We start from the raw sequence: 18,693 nt of genomic DNA, 5'->3' as shown, positions 1-18,693 counted from the left end.
CCGATTCTCATTTGAAATCTCTTCTACAGACATTGTAGAAGGAAGGGTTAAGAAAAAGCAACAGATGTTTAATTGTTATTTGTCTGAGATGTACATGTAACCGTGTTCTGCTGTAAGAATATATTTTATGCATCCATCAAGCCACTGTTTAATTATACTTTATGACCTAACTTCAGATTTACTTTCTAGCCTGTTTCATGATCTTCATGAAATGGTGAATTGTTTTCAAAGGTGTTTCTTCAATCCAGTGCATCTAAAGACAGGGCAGTTTATGATTGTGCTCTTGTACCTTGTGGAGACTTCTTGCCTTATAATGACATAACTGTACTTGATTCAAGTAGCAAATGTTCGTAATACCACATGTAATACAACAACATGTTGTGAATGTTTGTAATACCACATGTACAGTAATACCACAACATGTTGTGAATGTTTGTAATATCACATGTATTACCACAACATGTTGTGAATGTTTGTAATACCACATGTATCGCCACAACATGTTGCGAATGTTTGTAATACCACATGTATCGCCACAACATGTTGTGAATGTTTGTAATACCACATTTATTACCACAACATGTTGTGAATGTTCGTAATACCACATGTACAGTAATACCACAACATGTTGTGAATGTTTGTAATACCACATGTATCACCACAACATGTTGCCAATGTTTGTAATACCACATGTATCGCCACAACATGTTGTGAATGTTTGTAATACCACATTTATTACCACAACATGTTGTGAATGTTTGTAATACCACATGCATTACCACAACATGTTGCTAATGTTTGTAATACAACATGTATTACCACAACTTGTTGCGAATGTTTGTAATACAACATTTATTACCACAGCATGTTGCGAATGTTTGTAATACAACATTTATTACCACAACATGTTGTGAATGTTTGTAATACCACATGCATTACCACAACATGTTGCCAATGTTTGTAATACTACATGCATTACCACAACATGTTGCCAATGTTTGTAATACCACATGCATTACCACAACATGTTGTGAATGTTTGTAATGCCACATGTATTACCACAACATGTTGTGAATGTTTGTAATACAATCTTTATTACCACAACATGTTGTGAATGTTTGTAATACCACATTTATTACCACAACATGTTGCAAATGTTTGTAATATCACATGTATTACCACAACATGTTGTGAATGTTTCTAATACCTCATGTATTACCACAACATTCATCAATCACCCAGTAATTGGCAGAAAAGTTCTCTGGCATCAAGGAATAAGCCATGTCGCACAATCTAACAGATAGCCCCTAATCTGTACAGGTATCTGGGGTGACGGGCAGTGCCTAGTAACCCAGGCAGGGACTTGCTAAATTACATGTAGCTCTACATGGATATAAACACAGGATCAAAATAGGTAGCTTCAAGTGCAGACACAGCAGGGAAAGATGTAAAAACAGTAGCTCATGATTTGCTGTTTGTTGACAAACCGTAACAGATAGCTAATCCTGTGGTTGTAAGGTTGCTACTGGTGGATATAGAGGAACATCTGGATCTGTGTCTGATGTGTGTTTCTGACTGTGGCACACAAAAACCATGTGCTCAGGGAAAGACGGGGTGTTGTACAGGGTAATAATAGTACTTGTTTACGGATGCCGCCTACTTTCCGCGACTAACTTCTATTTTTGTGAGGTGCAAAACTGCAATACATACGTGTACATGCCTGTCAATTCACTCCCATGTAACCTACATCTGCTAACTGCAGTAACAGCCTCTGAAGAAGCCTGTCTAATTGTGAGACGGTGTGAGCAGCTAAACAACATGGAGAAGAGCACAAACCTGTATACCAACAACTTTCTGCACATGGTTTCAACAGAAAACATCTTACTCCGTTTTCTCCACATGCTCCCCCCACACCCAGAATAATAAGTTAATTTAGATGCACTTACAGGAAATATCATTGAAATAAAATAAATTTTATATGAATATATATGTCATTAGTACTTTGTGCAAATTGTATGGATGTACCCACCATTAAAGTGTACAGGTGCACGTACATGTATGTGAGTGTGTCACAGCAGGTGGTGAATATTTGTCAACCATTTCCACACACAGTTGTGTAGTGTAACGTGTACATGTATGTGGAAGAGGTAAGCAGAAAATCCCACACTAAATCTCAATGCTGTCTAGGCAGTCCTAGACGGAACAGACTGGACAATCACAGCCATCACTATCAGGGTATATACTCATGATCTTCATATGTGATATAAAAAAGTGTATGATAAGATAAGGGAGACCATTCCGGGAAATGACGAGAAAAGGTACATGTAGACAGGGCATATACATGTGGAAATGACAGACAGATGAAGGGAAGTATTAGGGTGTGCCACCGATGGTGACATGTCAAAATCAGACTGACTAACAAAATCTGCAACATGGTGTCACATGTACGAGTTAGGAAGTTTGTTCTTACCTTGTCCAGTTGATGAGCTACACTTTCCCTTTCCGCTTCTAATTCTCGTGTAAGGCGTTCAAATTGTACTTCCTAGAAAAAGATGACAACAATGAGGACTTCAATCAGGAAGTTATTCGTAATTCAGGCTTTATGTGTCCACACAATCAATCAAGCACATGTGCTCACTTTGATTAACAAGAAAACCTGTCTAATATTACAGTGATTTCTGCCCATTGAATGGAGACAATACTAGCCAGTAGGCCACACCAATTTACACTGATGTTACAAGGACAGAATCAACTTTTCCCCACAATGTCAGAGAAGGGTATAAAAATAAACCTTAAAAATCATCTAATCTGTGGGAAATGGGGATTGTTTCAGCCAATTTTTCCTACTGAAGACATATTTACATGATTGGAACTTGAAAGCCATGAAAAACTGGAAAAATCATTAAAAACATCAAGATAAAATAAAACGGTGGATTTTCAATTGCTCTTAGTATCAGCTCGTCTGTAAAACACGAAATGTAACTCTTCTCAGGCAAGAAATTATATACATGCATATAAACCAATCCTGATGATATTATTGTGAAACTCTCTTAAAATACTTTTGGTTGTCATGGACACCATACATGACTGTGTTTATTTTCAAATGACTTAAACTCTGATATATCCTTTGCTCCTTAGAACTGCAAAATGACAAATCCACACGTTCCCCCCCCCCCCCCCCTTTACAAATTTCTCTTTCGTCTTTGTTACAAAAACGATGGAATGCTAAATGCTTTCTGGTGTGTGTTGTTTGTGTAATATTGAAAAGGTGATTTACATGCATAGTCAGCTTTAGTGATATCTGAAGACAACGACTATGAACATGTCAAGGTGGATGTTAGTGAGTGAGCAGAGTTCAGGTCAGTCACAGACATAACTCCTGCTCAGCTGTCTAATAACAACCTCTTCGCATTCACTGGCACTTGGCAAAATGATTGCAGCTGCAGCAAGCCTTCTTTTCACTATCATCATGAGAAAGTCAATGGGGGAAATGTCATTGAGGGACAGCAAGCCTGGATGCTAAAGGCGGTAGACCTCCCATCAATGCTCAAAGCACCTTAACAATAGCTCAGCTAGGACAAGTTGAAATCTGTGGGGTTTGTTAGATATGACTGCCAACGGCTTCTTATTGGTCTTGGAATCAGATACGCAATGTGTGGGCATCAAAGCCTGGTCATGTAAACGCCAGGGCACAATAGTTACACCTGTCACACATGTACATGTAAGGCATGGTACACTGTCACCTACACAGAATAACCAAGCTACGACACTTGTCATTTTATTTTTCTCTCAATGCTTGTTTCTTTGAAATCCTTATCTTTTCGAGAAAAATTAAAAAAAAAATGTACAAATACCATACCCTCGAATCCATCCTAGTTTTTCATTAGGGTTGTGTTATACTCAAAAGGGAATTTCTTAAGGAAGACCTCATGCGTGGAGGAAACCGGACTGCGAGGAATAACCCATTGACCTTCTGGAAAGTCACACATACAGTGTATATTGCAAAACTTTGGAACTGTGTGACATACAGTACTGCAGGTCTTATTGGTGGAAAGTGGTCTCCAATGAACTTCACATACATGTAAAACTACACCAAAAAGCACAATCGACTGTGTATTGCTACCATGGCTGCAAGAAAAATGGAAGCAAGGATATGGTGAATATTCCTTGTCTAAACTTGGTGTTGAACTCACTTCTCTTCAAACACCTTAGCTGTCAGTGCACGGACTCAACCATGACCCTTCTGTGAATTTGAAACTGTACCAAACATGGTATATGACCTAAACTTTAGTCTAGTTCTCAAAGGCAACTACGACCACATTTAGCATAATAAATACTTTTCCAGATCTGAATGCCAATTATTTAACCAAGAAAATGAAGTGCTGTTCATCAAGTTGTTAAAATTGTAAAAATAAAGCCCCAAACAGCCAAATTCTGCCAAGATTAAACCTCATGTACAGTTCACCACAGCCTTCCTGGTTACAGCCTGAGCCTATTGATAAGGACATTCCTGAAACTTGCGTTACTTCTGACACAGTGACAACTATCATTTCCATTTGCGTTCTGCCTGTGACAAATGTTGGGTGCATGTGTACTGACCTGTTCTTTGACTGAGCGCAGGATGCTGGCAGCTGATTGGTCACCTGGGTGAGACTGCGGAGGTGGGTGATGGTACCCTTGCATCAGAGAAGTGTCATCGTAACCGTAATCCCCAGCAGGCATGTCTCTCGGACCTCAGGCTATGTCCTACGCCCACCGTTCACACCCTTGTCCCATAAACTGAAACAATACAACCTTCTTCATAAGCCAATGTCAGTTACAGGAACAAGACAACCATTACCACAAAGTATATATTTGGCCTCTCCAGAGATGTTTCTTCAGTTCCATAAATTTACATAGCTGCCCATTTATTTATTTGATTGGTGTTTTGTGCCATACTCAAGAATATTTCACTTAAATGGTGCTGGTCAGTATTATGTTGGGAAGAAAACGGGTAGAGCGAGAGGGAAACCCACAACCATGCACAGACAGCGAACAAATCTTCTCATCTATGGCTGGAGAGGAAGCCAGCCTGAGCTGAACTTGTACTGACAGTGACCACATTGGTGCATTGTTGCCAATTAATAACACTTCACATATACTTATTCCACATCTGCTTTCAATGTTTATTTTAGCAATGAACTACAGTTGTATACTGAGAATACACAAACATCCACTGTAACAAAATGTGATTTTGTTACACAGAATGTTTGGCAGAAGCCAATACATGAACACTCCATTGCCAGGGAGGGCCCTTGCCTTGCCATCACACAACCAGACTTCTATATGGGCATTTACACAACAGCTAAACTGAATGCATGTACTTCAAAAAAAAAAAAAAGAAATGGAAAAAAAGATGGCCACAAAGTGTGGCATTTTCCTGCCTGGGTAACACCCGAAGGTGGAGACAGTCGGGAAGAGCACTTCTCATAAAGACTTTGTAAAAACCGAGCGGTTTTACCAGAATATGGTGGCTTAACCAGACAGTCTTATCCCAAGAGATTTAGCCCACATTCTCCCTTCTTTACCACACATGTGCTAATGGCATCTCCATTAGAGAGCTCACTCAATGCCCTATTTCCATGACATAGTCTTAATACTGCACAAGTTTTGGTATGGCTGAAGTCAATCTTTGCCACATGATTCGAGGTCTGGGGGTTATTTACTTGCACATACATGTATCTGTGTGTACTAACCCCGGCCTGGGAGTCCATATGGCCACTAACACTTGAGTCATTAACTGTATGTACAGTATACTTGTATGTTATATCTGTATGCCCAAGGCCAATATCATTAAACAATAATTTCAAAACTATCACTACAGTGTTGGATCTAGACTAAGTACTATGTGTATGTGGGTTTTTTTTTTCATCCATCTCTACATAATCATTGATACATCATACCTTGTGTACATGTGAGAAAAACATTGTGAATATGACATAATCATTGATACATCATACCTTGTGTACATGTGAGAAAAACATTGTGAATAGGACATAATCACTGATACATCATACCTTGTGTACATGTGAGAAAAACATTGTGAATAGGACATAATCACGGACACATCATACCTTGTGTACATGTGAGAAAAACATTGTGAATAGGACATAATCATTGATACATCATACCTTGTGTACATGTGAGAAAAACATTGTGAATAGGACATAATCATTGACACATCATACCTTGTGTACATGTGAGAAAAACATTGTGAATATGACATAATCATTGATACATCATACCTTGTGTACATGTGAGAAAAACATTGTGAATAGGACATAATCATTGACACATCATACCTTGTGTACATGTGAGAAAAACATTGTGAATAGGACATAATCATTGATACATCATACCTTGTGTACATGTGAGAAAAACATTGTGAATAGGACATAATCATTGATACATCATACCTTGTGTACATGTGAGAAAAACATTGTGAATAGGACATAATCATTGATACATCATACCTTGTGTACATGTGAGAAAAACATTGTGAATAGGACATAATCACTGATACATCATACATGTACCTTGTGTACATGTGAGAAAAACATTGTGAATAGGACATTAAACAAAAAGCAAATAATGTGAATTACTGAATATATCACAACTGACTTATAAAGAAGGATCTGTTATCCTCAGAAAATGTTTAGCTTTAAAATCCTTAACCTCTCAATGTAAGCAAACTTGTGGAGTTTACAGTGTACATGCGTGGTTCAACATTTCTATACAGAAGATGATTTAGATGTAGATGTGTATGACTATCTGGTCACCTTTAGTTTTGGTTATATTAACTACATAGGCTGAACATTATGCTTCATGTTATAATTTACATGTATGTTACTGTTGTATACAAGCCTCTGAAGACTGTCAAAACATGCCCATGTACAGCTTCCATTCTTACATGTACATACATACAGAGGGTTAGACTCATCCTGTTAGTAAACAAAACTGCAGGATACAATTTCCCGCAAATAACGCAGAATTTAGCCGAAAATTTCTGGCTGTAAAGTTTAGCCGAAAATTTCTGGCTGTAATATTTAGCCTAAAATTTCTGGCTGTAAAGTTTAGCCGATTTGAGTTGCTCGAGATGACAGGGGTGTGATCAGCCCCAACCGGTACAGTAATCCCGGGTGATAGTCTAGCTGCTGGCAGTCTCACCGCATGGGGTAGACTCCCCAGGCATGGATTGAGAGAAGCGTGATTATACACCTATTTGTCCATCTAGACCCCGATTAAAAATGTTTGTTGTGTGTAACAGGACACAGACCCCCATTGCAACTTCCGTTCTTCGAGAGGTACGAATGTAATACTGTGTACTTTAGGGTGTCAAGTCTATTTTTGCTGCCAGCCTGCAGTTTTTGGTGTACAGGTGCATGCTTGGTATCAAAATGATGGAAATTGTCTAACCTTTGGGCAGGTATGAGTTTTAATGATGAAAGTTTGAAATTCTGGGTGAGAGGATGCAAGGAGACAGGTGGTGATGAGGCTGTGAGTGACGTCCCCTTGGTGTAGCTAGGCACCTCTCCCAGCTGCCGGCATTGAAAGGTCCAGATTTTGACAGTCAACCTACGTCAAGATTTTTATGGCTTCTTTCTCACAGGCTGGGCCAGGTATGCACCAAAGCTTATTGGCCACGGAATGTTTGGGACTGAGCTACAGCGCTAAACGTTAACATTGTCGCTTATGGAAACTAATGGGGGTCTGTGGCCAACAGGCCACTGGTCTTGCTGAAAATGATCTAAAATTTCCCCCATCTGTCACTTTCGCACAGTCTCAGTTGGGGGCAGAATGACCTGTGAGATATTAGCCTCCTATTTCAGAAGAATTCTATTTTCCCGCCAAATCACATCGGGTACCTTCAGTTCAACACAGAAAACACATTTCAGCAAAGTTTCCGAAAAGAGATATACCTCGTTCTCGCATTGTTGTAACAGCCGATTGCCATGACTGAGAACTCAGAGTCAGGTGCGCCTAAATGTTAACAGGTAACTCTAGATGCATTTATTTTCACTGACCCACCCCTTGAAATAGTCACAATTGTGAAATCTCCCACCGAATCTAGACTAGCAGACAGAGGTTCACTAATTTACATGTACATCCAGCCACGTGCTCAGTGAAATGCATGTACAGTTATTTTGGTGAGACCACTTTGGACTTTGCTACTGAACCACACGGAACCCATTTACAGCGAGCAGAATTGCAATGCCTATTTGTTACCGGTCCACCGTCTGACCACAATCCTGCGCTTTTGGCACAACAAACTCTCGCAGACCATACGTGAAACATGCATTCTTGGCAGAAGAAATGTAGTGATGGCAGACCTACTACTACCAAAGTTTCGTTGCTCACTGAAATGTTTTGGCCGACTCACTGGGCACACCATAGGCGAGATGTGCATTCCAGCAGTAGCTGTGTAGTAGCTACTAGAGCTGACAGTGGCATGTTCAGTGAAGTGTGAGTGTGTCTATTGTTCTTGTTACAGGTATATACAATCCTGTGAACACACATCTCAGACCCCCAATGACCCCAAGTTGTGTCCAATTAGAGACAACTAGACACAAGGAATCATGGGATGCACGTTTTAAAACCTATGCTCAACTCGATGCAATCTACGGTAGCACATATTTGACTACTGTGACAGATGTACAGATCCATACTGGCCTTCAGTCTGGCTTATGTTGTAGTTAATATGAATGGAGACAAACAGACAGAGTTTACGTTGGGGACAAGCCTGTAACAGACAGCTGGGACATCCCAGATGTCTCTGCATTCCTCCTCACCCTCACATGGTTTACATGCACCTCATCGTCTGTTACACACTACCCCTGGGTAACATAAGCCTTGGTGACTGCTGTGTTCTACAGCTGGTTCATACTTCCTCATACTCATCAAGAAACATGTATACAAGACCTGCTGCCAAAGTTATCAAGATCTACATGTATCTACCAATCACCTGGGCTGTGGGACTGATTTACGCATGCATCAAATTAACATCTTACAAGGACATAAAAACTCATACATGTAAGATACATAATTATAAATAATTAATGAACAGCAATTTTTAATCAAAATTTTTTTCTCCTTAATAGAAATGTGCCTTCAAAATTTAGATTAAACGCAAGAAAATTCAAAATTCAGATGATCATTAAACACATGAAAGTTTAATATTAAAAATTAATAAAAAAGGTAATTATAAATTTTTCATACTCAATCAGCCTTTTCTCATTTCTGAATGACACAGTGGATATTTGTCTCACAACCATATTGCTTCAGACAGACTATTGAAGACAATTTATCCATTATGCTCGGGCTAATCCAGCCAGTTCTGAGAATCCAGGAAGTGTTTAGTGACCAATGTGCTGACAGGTGAAAATGACTGGAATCTCCTCCTCTTTCACCACGTTATAAACACTCTGTACAAATTGCTTATGACAGCTTTGTATCAGCGGTCACTCACCAGCTGGTTTACAAAGCAAAGCTAACATACATTATGCTGACTAAATGTATGCCACATGGCTTAATCACAATCGGATTCTATGACCATTCATCATGTACTGAAGACATACATGTACATGTATTTATCTAGGAAACTCCTCTCTGGTTTGAACATTTCTTGAGATGTTGTCTTAAATAATTCCATATAGTATCAATTTTTGAAGTCTTTAACAATGTACTTTAACACATACTAGATGTATTTTTTTCCCCGACACATTCCGGCAGACATATCTATGATGGCTTCTGACCCTCCCCATAAGGAAGCCAGCTTTATCTGAGGAGAAGCCTCCACACAGTGATAAAGTCTGTCATTCACTGTCCGTAACCCAACCCATGGAGTGACCAGAATCACAGAGCACACACTCATATTCTTAAGCTTCATACAGGACTATAACCAACAGACGCACTTAGCTATATCTGTCTAAACAGCTATGCTACATGTACTTTAGGTTTGCTATTACCCACATGTACAGGTTTACTGGTGATACTGCTATTACCCACATGTACAGGTTTACTGGTGATGTTAATGCTACTTCACCAGCCTGGTTTGCTATCACCCACATGTACAGGTTTACTGGTGATACTGCTATTACCCACATGTACAGGTTTACTGGTGATGTTAATGCTACTTCACCAGCCTGGTTTGCTATCACCCACATGTACAGGTTTACTGGTGATACTGCTATTACCCACATGTACAGGTTTACTGGTGATGTTCATGCTACTTCACCAGCCTGGTTTGCTATCACCCACATGTACAGGTTTACTGGTGATACTGCTATTACCCACATGTACAGGTTTACTGGTGATATTGCTATTACCCACATGTACAGGTTTACTGGTGATGTTCATGCTACTTCACCAGCCTGGTTTGCTATCACCCACATGTACAGGTTTACTGGTGATGTTAATGCTACTTCACCAGCCTGGTTTGCTATCACCCACATGTACAGGTTTACTGGCGATACTGCTATTACCCACACGTACAGGTTTACTGGTGATGTTCATGCTACTTCACCAGCCTGGTTTGCTATTACTCACATGTACAGGTTTACTGGTGATATTGCTATTACCCACATGTGCAGGTTTACTGGTGATGTTCATGCTACTTCACCAGTAGTGATTATGTAGTTGCATACATACAGAGGGTTAGACTCATCCTGTTAGTAAACAAAACTGCAGGATACAATTTCCCGCAAATAACGCAGAATTTAGCCGAAAATTTCTGGCTGTAAAGTTTAGCCGAAAATTTCTGGCTGTAATATTTAGCCTAAAATTTCTGGCTGTAAAGTTTAGCCGATTTGAGTTGCTCGAGATGACAGGGGTGTGATCAGCCCCAACCGGTACAGTAATCCCGGGTGATAGTCTAGCTGCTGGCAGTCTCACCGCATGGGGTAGACTCCCCAGGCATGGATTGAGAGAAGCGTGATTATACACCTATTTGTCCATCTAGACCCCGATTAAAAATGTTTGTTGTGTGTAACAGGACACAGACCCCCATTGCAACTTCCGTTCTTCGAGAGGTACGAATGTAATACTGTGTACTTTAGGGTGTCAAGTCTATTTTTGCTGCCAGCCTGCAGTTTTTGGTGTACAGGTGCATGCTTGGTATCAAAATGATGGAAATTGTCTAACCTTTGGGCAGGTATGAGTTTTAATGATGAAAGTTTGAAATTCTGGGTGAGAGGATGCAAGGAGACAGGTGGTGATGAGGCTGTGAGTGACGTCCCCTTGGTGTAGCTAGGCACCTCTCCCAGCTGCCGGCATTGAAAGGTCCAGATTTTGACAGTCAACCTACGTCAAGATTTTTATGGCTTCTTTCTCACAGGCTGGGCCAGGTATGCACCAAAGCTTATTGGCCACGGAATGTTTGGGACTGAGCTACAGCGCTAAACGTTAACATTGTCGCTTATGGAAACTAATGGGGGTCTGTGGCCAACAGGCCACTGGTCTTGCTGAAAATGATCTAAAATTTCCCCCATCTGTCACTTTCGCACAGTCTCAGTTGGGGGCAGAATGACCTGTGAGATATTAGCCTCCTATTTCAGAAGAATTCTATTTTCCCGCCAAATCACATCGGGTACCTTCAGTTCAACACAGAAAACACATTTCAGCAAAGTTTCCGAAAAGAGATATACCTCGTTCTCGCATTGTTGTAACAGCCGATTGCCATGACTGAGAACTCAGAGTCAGGTGCGCCTAAATGTTAACAGGTAACTCTAGATGCATTTATTTTCACTGACCCACCCCTTGAAATAGTCACAATTGTGAAATCTCCCACCGAATCTAGACTAGCAGACAGAGGTTCACTAATTTACATGTACATCCAGCCACGTGCTCAGTGAAATGCATGTACAGTTATTTTTGTGAGACCACTTTGGACTTTGCTACTGAACCACACGGAACCCATTTACAGCGAGCAGAATTGCAATGCCTATTTGTTACCGGTCCACCGTCTGACCACAATCCTGCGCTTTTGGCACAACAAACTCTCGCAGACCATACGTGAAACATGCATTCTTGGCAGAAGAAATGTAGTGATGGCAGACCTACTACTACCAAAGTTTCGTTGCTCACTGAAATGTTTTGGCCGACTCACTGGGCACACCATAGGCGAGATGTGCATTCCAGCAGTAGCTGTGTAGCAGCTACTAGAGCTGACAGTGGCATGTTCAGTGAAGTGTGAGTGTGTCTATTGTTCTTGTTACAGGTATATACAATCCTGTGAACACACATCTCAGACCCCCAATGACCCCAAGTTGTGTCCAATTAGAGACAACTAGACACAAGGAATCATGGGATGCACATTTTAAAACCTATGCTAAACTCGATGCAATCTACGGTAGCACATATTTGACTACTGTGACAGATGTACAGATCCATACTGGCCTTCAGTCTGGCTTATGTTGTAGTTAATATGAATGGAGACAAACAGACAGAGTTTACGTTGGGGACAAGCCTGTAACAGACAGCTGGGATATCCCAGATGTCTCTGCATTCCTCCTCACCCTTACATGGTTTACATGCACCTCATCATCTGTTACACACTACCCCTGGGTAACATAAGCCTTGGTGACTGCTGTGTTCTACAGCTGGTTCATACTTCCTCATACTCATCAAGAAACACCTTTACAAGACCTGCTGCCAAAGTTATCAAGATCTACATGTATCTACCAATCACCTGGGCTGTGGGACTGATTTACGCATGCATCAAATTAACATCTTACAAGGACATAAAAACTCATACATGTAAGATACATAATTATAAATAATTAATGAACAGCAATTTTTAATCAAAATTTTTTTCTCCTTAATAGAAATGTGCCTTCAAAATTTAGATTAAACGCAAGAAAATTCAAAATTCAGATGATCATTAAACACATGAAAGTTTAATATTAAAAATTAATAAAAAAGGTAATTATAAATTTTTCATACTTAATCAGCCTTTTCTCATTTCTGAATGACACAGTGGATATATGTCTCACAACCATATCGCTTCAGACAGACTATTAAAGACAATTTATCCATTATGCTCGGGCTAATCCAGCCAATTCTGAGAATCCAGGAAGTGTTTAGTGACCAATGTGCTGACAGGTGAATCATGACTGGAATCTCCTCCTCTTTCACCACGTTATAAACACCCTGTACAAATTGCTTATGACAGCTTTGTATCAGCGGTCACTCACCAGCTGGTTTACACACTGGCTTGCAAAGCTAACATACATTATGCTGACTAAATGTATGCCAATTCCACATGGCTTAATCACAATCGGATTCTATGACCATTCATCATGTACTGAAGACATACATGTACATGTATTTATCTAGGAAACTCCTCTCTGGTTTGAACATTTCTTGAGATGTTGTCTTAAATAATTCCATATAGTATCACTTTTTGAAGTCTTTAACAGTGTACTTTAACACATACTAGATGTATTTTTTTCCCCCCGACACATTCCAGCAGACATATCTATGATGGCTTCTGACCCTCCCCATAAGGAAGCCAGCTTTATCTGAGGAGAAGCCTCCACACAGTGATAAAGTCTGTCATTCACTGTCCGTAACCCAACCCATGGAGTGACCAGAATCACAGAGCACACACTCATATTCTTAAGCTTCATACAGGACTATAACCAACAGACGCACTTAGCTATATCTGTCTAAACAGCTTTGATACATGTACTTTAGGTTTGTTATTATCCACATGTGCAGGTTTACTGGTGATGTTCATGCTACTTCACCAGCCTGGTTTGCTATTACCCACATGTATAGGTTTACTTGTGATGTTCATGCTACTTCACCAGCATGGTTTGCTATTACCCACATGCACAGGTTTACTGATGATGTCGCTATTACCCACATGTACAGGTTTACTTGTGATGTTCATGCTACTTCACCAGCCTGGTTTGCTATCACCCACATGTACAGGTTTACTTGTGATGTTCATGCTACTTCACCAGCCTGGTTTGCTATTACCAACATGTACAGGTTTACTTGTGATGTTCATGCTACTTCACCAGCCTGGTTTGCTATTACCCACATGTACAGGTTTACTTGTGATGTTCATGCTACTTCACCAGCCTGGTTTGCTATTACCCACATGTACAGGTTTACTTGTGATGTTCATGCTACTTCACCAGCCTGGTTTGCTATTACCCACATGTACAGGTTTACTGGTGATATTGCTATTACCCACATGTACAGGTTTACTTGTGATGTTCATGCTACTTCACCAGCCTGGTTTGCTATCACCCACATGTACAGGTTTACTTGTGATGTTCATGCTACTTCACCAGCCTGGTTTGCTATTACCAACATGTACAGGTTTACTTGTGATGTTCATGCTACTTCACCAGCCTGGTTTGCTATTACCCACATGTACAGGTTTACTGGTGATGTTCATGCTACTTCACCAGCATGGTTTGCTATTACTCACATGCACAGGTTTACTGATGATGTCGCTATTACCCACATGTACAGGTTTACTTGTGATGTTCATGCTACTTCACCAGCATGGTTTGCTAATACCCACATGTACAGGTTTACTGGTGATATTGCTATTACCAACATGTACAGGTTTACTGGTGATGTTCATGCTACTTCACCAGCATGGTTTGCTATTACCCACATGTACAGGTTTACTTGTGATGTTCATGCTACTTCACCAGCCTGGTTTGCTATCACCCACATGTACAGGTTTACTGGTGATACTGCTATTACCCACATGTACAGGTTTACTGGTGATGTTAATGCTACTTCACCAGCCTGGTTTGCTGTCACCCACATGTACAGGTTTACTGGTGATACTGCTTTTACCCACATGTACAGGATTACTGGTGATGTTCATGCTACTTCACCAGCCTGGTTTGCTATTACCCACACGTACAGGTTTACTGGTGATGTTCATGCTACTTCACCAGCATGGTTTGCTATCACCCACATGTACAGGTTTACTGGTGATACTGCTTTTACCCACATGTACAGGTTTACTGGTGATGTTAATGCTACTTCACCAGCCTGGTTTGCTGTCACCCACATGTACAGGTTTACTGGTGATACTGCTATTACCCACATGTACAGGATTACTGGTGATGTTCATGCTACTTCACCAGCCTGGTTTGCTATTACCCACACGTACAGGTTTACTGGTGATGTTCATGCTACTTCACCAGCCTGGTTTGCTATTACTCACATGTACAGGTTTACTGGTGATACTGCTATTACCCACATGTACAGGTTTACTGGTGATGTTCATGCTACTTCACCAGCCTGGTTTGCTATTACCCACATGTACAGGTTTACTGGTGATGTTCATGCTACTTCACCAGCATGGTTTGCTATCACCCACATGTACAGGTTTACTGGTGATATTGCTATTACCCACATGTACAGGTTTACTGGTGATGTTCATGCTACTTCACCAGCATGGTTTGCTATTACCCACATGTACAGGTTTACTGGTGATGTTCGTGCTACTTCACCAGCATGGTTTGCTATTACCCACATGTACAGGTTTACTGGTGATACTGCTATTACCCACATGTACAGGTTTACTGGTGATGTTCATGCTACTTCACCAGCCTGGTTTGCTATCACCCACATGTACAGGTTTACTGGTGATACTGCTATTACCCACATGTACAGGTTTACTGGTGATGTTAATGCTACTTCACCAGCCTGGTTTGCTGTCACCCACATGTACAGGTTTACTTGTGATGTTCATGCTACTTCACCAGCCTGGTTTGCTATTACCCACATGTACAGGTTTACTTGTGATGTTCATGCTACTTCACCAGCCTGGTTTGCTATCACCCACATGTACAGGTTTACTGGTGATATTGCTATTACCCACATGTACAGGTTTACTGGTGATGTTCATGCTACTTCACCAGCATGGTTTGCTATTACCCACATGTACAGGTTTACTGGTGATGTTCATGCTACTTCACCAGCATGGTTTGCTATTACTCACATGTACAGGTTTACTGGTGATATTGCTATTACCCACATGTACAGGTTTACTGGTGATGTTCATGCTACTTCACCAGCATGGTTTGCTATTACCCACATGTACAGGTTTACTGGTGATGTTCATGCTACTTCACCAGCATGGTTTGCTATTACCCACATGTACAGGTTTACTGGTGATGTTCATGCTACTTCACCAGCATGGTTTGCTATTACCCACATGTACAGGTTTACTGGTGATGTTCATGCTACTTCACCAGCATGGTTTGCTATCACCCACATGTACAGGTTTACTGGTGATATTGCTATTACCCACATGTACAGGTTTACTGGTGATGTTCATGCTACTTTGCCAGCCTGGTTTGCTATCACCCACATGTACAGGTTTACTGGTGATATTGCTATTACCCACATGTACAGGTTTACTGGTGATGTTCATGCTACTTCACCAGCATGGTTTGCTATTACCCACATGTACAGGTTTACTGGTGATGTTCATGCTACTTCACCAGCATGGTTTGCTATTACCCACATGTACAGGTTTACTGGTGATGTTCATGCTACTTCACCAGCCTGGTTTGCTATCACCCACATGTACAGGTTTACTGGTGATATTGCTATTACCCACATGTACAGGTTTACTGGTGATGTTCATGCTACTTCGCCAGCCTGGTTTGCTATTACCCATATGTACAGGTTTACTGGTGATATTGCTATTACCCACATGTACAGGTTTACTGGTGATGTTCATGCTACTTCACCAGCCTGGTTTGCTATCACCCACATGTACAGGTTTACTGGTGATATTGCTATTACCCACATGTACAGGTTTACTTGTGATGTTCATGCTACTTCACCAGCCTGGTTTGCTATCACCCACATGCACAGGTTTACTTGTGATGTTCATACTACTTCACCAAGATAAATACAAGAAGAGCATTGAGTAAACCAGTCAATCAAGTGCAACATGGATACATGTAAGTGACATGTACAAGGGACATGGACAGACTGGCTAATCTGCAAATCTATATACTTTGTCCTGTTACGTATGAGCTGGGGGTACACCTGGTCCTGCTCTGATACACCCCAGGCTGGGTCTCCAGGAGTACACAGGGTCTTGCTCTGATACACCCCAGGCTGGGTCTCCAGGAGTACACCTGGTCCTGCTCTGATACACCCCAGGCTGGGTCTCCAGGAGTACACCTGGTCCTGCTCTGATACACCCCAGGCTGGGTCTCCAGGAGTACACCTGGTCCTGCTCTGATACACCCCAGGCTGGGTCTCCAAAAGTACACACGGTCCTGCTCTGGTCCTGCTCTGATACACCGGGTCTCCAGGGGCTGAAGCCAGACACATTGATTTATATCACACTGTTATGGTATAAGTCATGTACTGTAAGGCAAGGTCAGCCAAGGATGGCAGAGACAGCCTGAGCAGTTTCCTCATCACAACAACTCATCTATTATCCATGGCTCATAACTCAGTACTACAGTGTAGATGTACATGTCACCTGGTTAAATCCGACCATGAACACCGTTCATGCAGGTGTGAACTTGGCTATCAGTCTATCACTACTGAATACATGTGTACGTAACCTGGTTAAATCCGACCATGAACACAAATCATGCACATGTGTGAACTTGGCTATCAGTCTATCACTACTGAATACATGTGTACGTAACCTGCTTAAATCCGACCATGAACACAAATCATGCACATGTGTGAACTTGGCTATCAGTTTATCACTACTGACTACATGTGTACGTCACCTGGTTAAATCCGACCTTGAACACAAATCACGCACATGTGTGAACTTGGCTATCAGTTTATCACTGCCGACTACATGTGTACGTAACCTGGTTAAATCCGACCATGAACACAAATCATGCAGGTGTGAACTTGGCTATCAGTTTATCACTGCTGACTACATGTGTACGTCACCTGGTTAAATCCGACCATGAACACAGATCATGCAGATGTGAACTTGGCTATCAGTTTATCACTGCTGACTACATGTGTACGTAACCTGGTTAAATCCGACCATGAACACAAATCATGCACATGTGTGAACTTGGCTATCAGTCTATCACTACTGTGCTACATGTGTACGTAACCTGGTTAAATCCGACCATGAACACAAATCATGCACACGTGTGAACTTGGCTATCAGTCTATCACTACTGACTACATGTACACGTACACGTATGCAATAATTTTGTTTACACATGAAAGCAACACTATAGCCAGTTTGAATGTGATCTGTGAGCCAGAGTTTTCTCATCTCTTATACTCTTATATTAGTATCTCATCAGTACTTCTGGCTGACAACATTCAGTGCTCCTTAGAAGTACTGGTACATGCGCACTGTACCATAAACCTTAACATGCAAAATTACAGACCTATATGTATAAAGATTCATCCGTGACTAAATATGAAATTTTAACTTGTACATGTGTGATATGTAAGTCAATGACCACAGGCATACAATGGACATGTAGCTGCACAACCTCACATACCAGTAAGTGTCGGGCATGCCTCTTGTTCACCACAAGCTAACAAGACACATGTAACATGTGCATCATCTTCTAGCAACTTTTTGCTATTGCCATGTTTGTGTTTTTGACAGACTTTTTAACTTCAAGACGAACAAGCAGCACACAAGACAAAACAATTAGAACATCA

At 41.0% G+C, this 18,693-nt stretch overlaps 1 protein-coding gene across 6 annotated transcripts in view; it reads right to left on the bottom strand.

Moving 5' to 3' along the window:
• LOC135468556 (catenin delta-2-like) overlaps positions 1–18,693 on the bottom strand; it is an 82,817-nt gene that overhangs the window by 50,732 nt on the left and 13,392 nt on the right. For 4 of the 6 annotated variants that reach the window (XM_064746876.1, XM_064746878.1, XM_064746877.1 and 1 more), the window contains exons 2-3: positions 4,600–4,779; positions 2,471–2,542 (exon numbers count right to left, since the gene is read on the bottom strand). In XM_064746876.1, the coding sequence (XP_064602946.1) occupies positions 2,471–2,542; positions 4,600–4,722 (195 nt within the window). In that variant the 5' untranslated portion in view covers positions 4,723–4,779. Of the gene's footprint in view, positions 1–2,470; positions 2,543–4,599; positions 4,780–18,693 lie in introns of those variants that run through there. The other 2 variants (XM_064746881.1, XM_064746880.1) reach the window with 2 other exon arrangements.

The sequence above is a fragment of the Liolophura sinensis genome, chromosome 6 (genome assembly GCF_032854445.1).
Source record: "Liolophura sinensis isolate JHLJ2023 chromosome 6, CUHK_Ljap_v2, whole genome shotgun sequence".
In the NCBI taxonomy this organism is placed as follows: Eukaryota; Metazoa; Mollusca; class Polyplacophora; order Chitonida; family Chitonidae; genus Liolophura; species Liolophura sinensis.
Note: the sequence above shows the minus strand (reverse complement) of the source record. Positions and strands in the feature narration are given on the sequence as shown.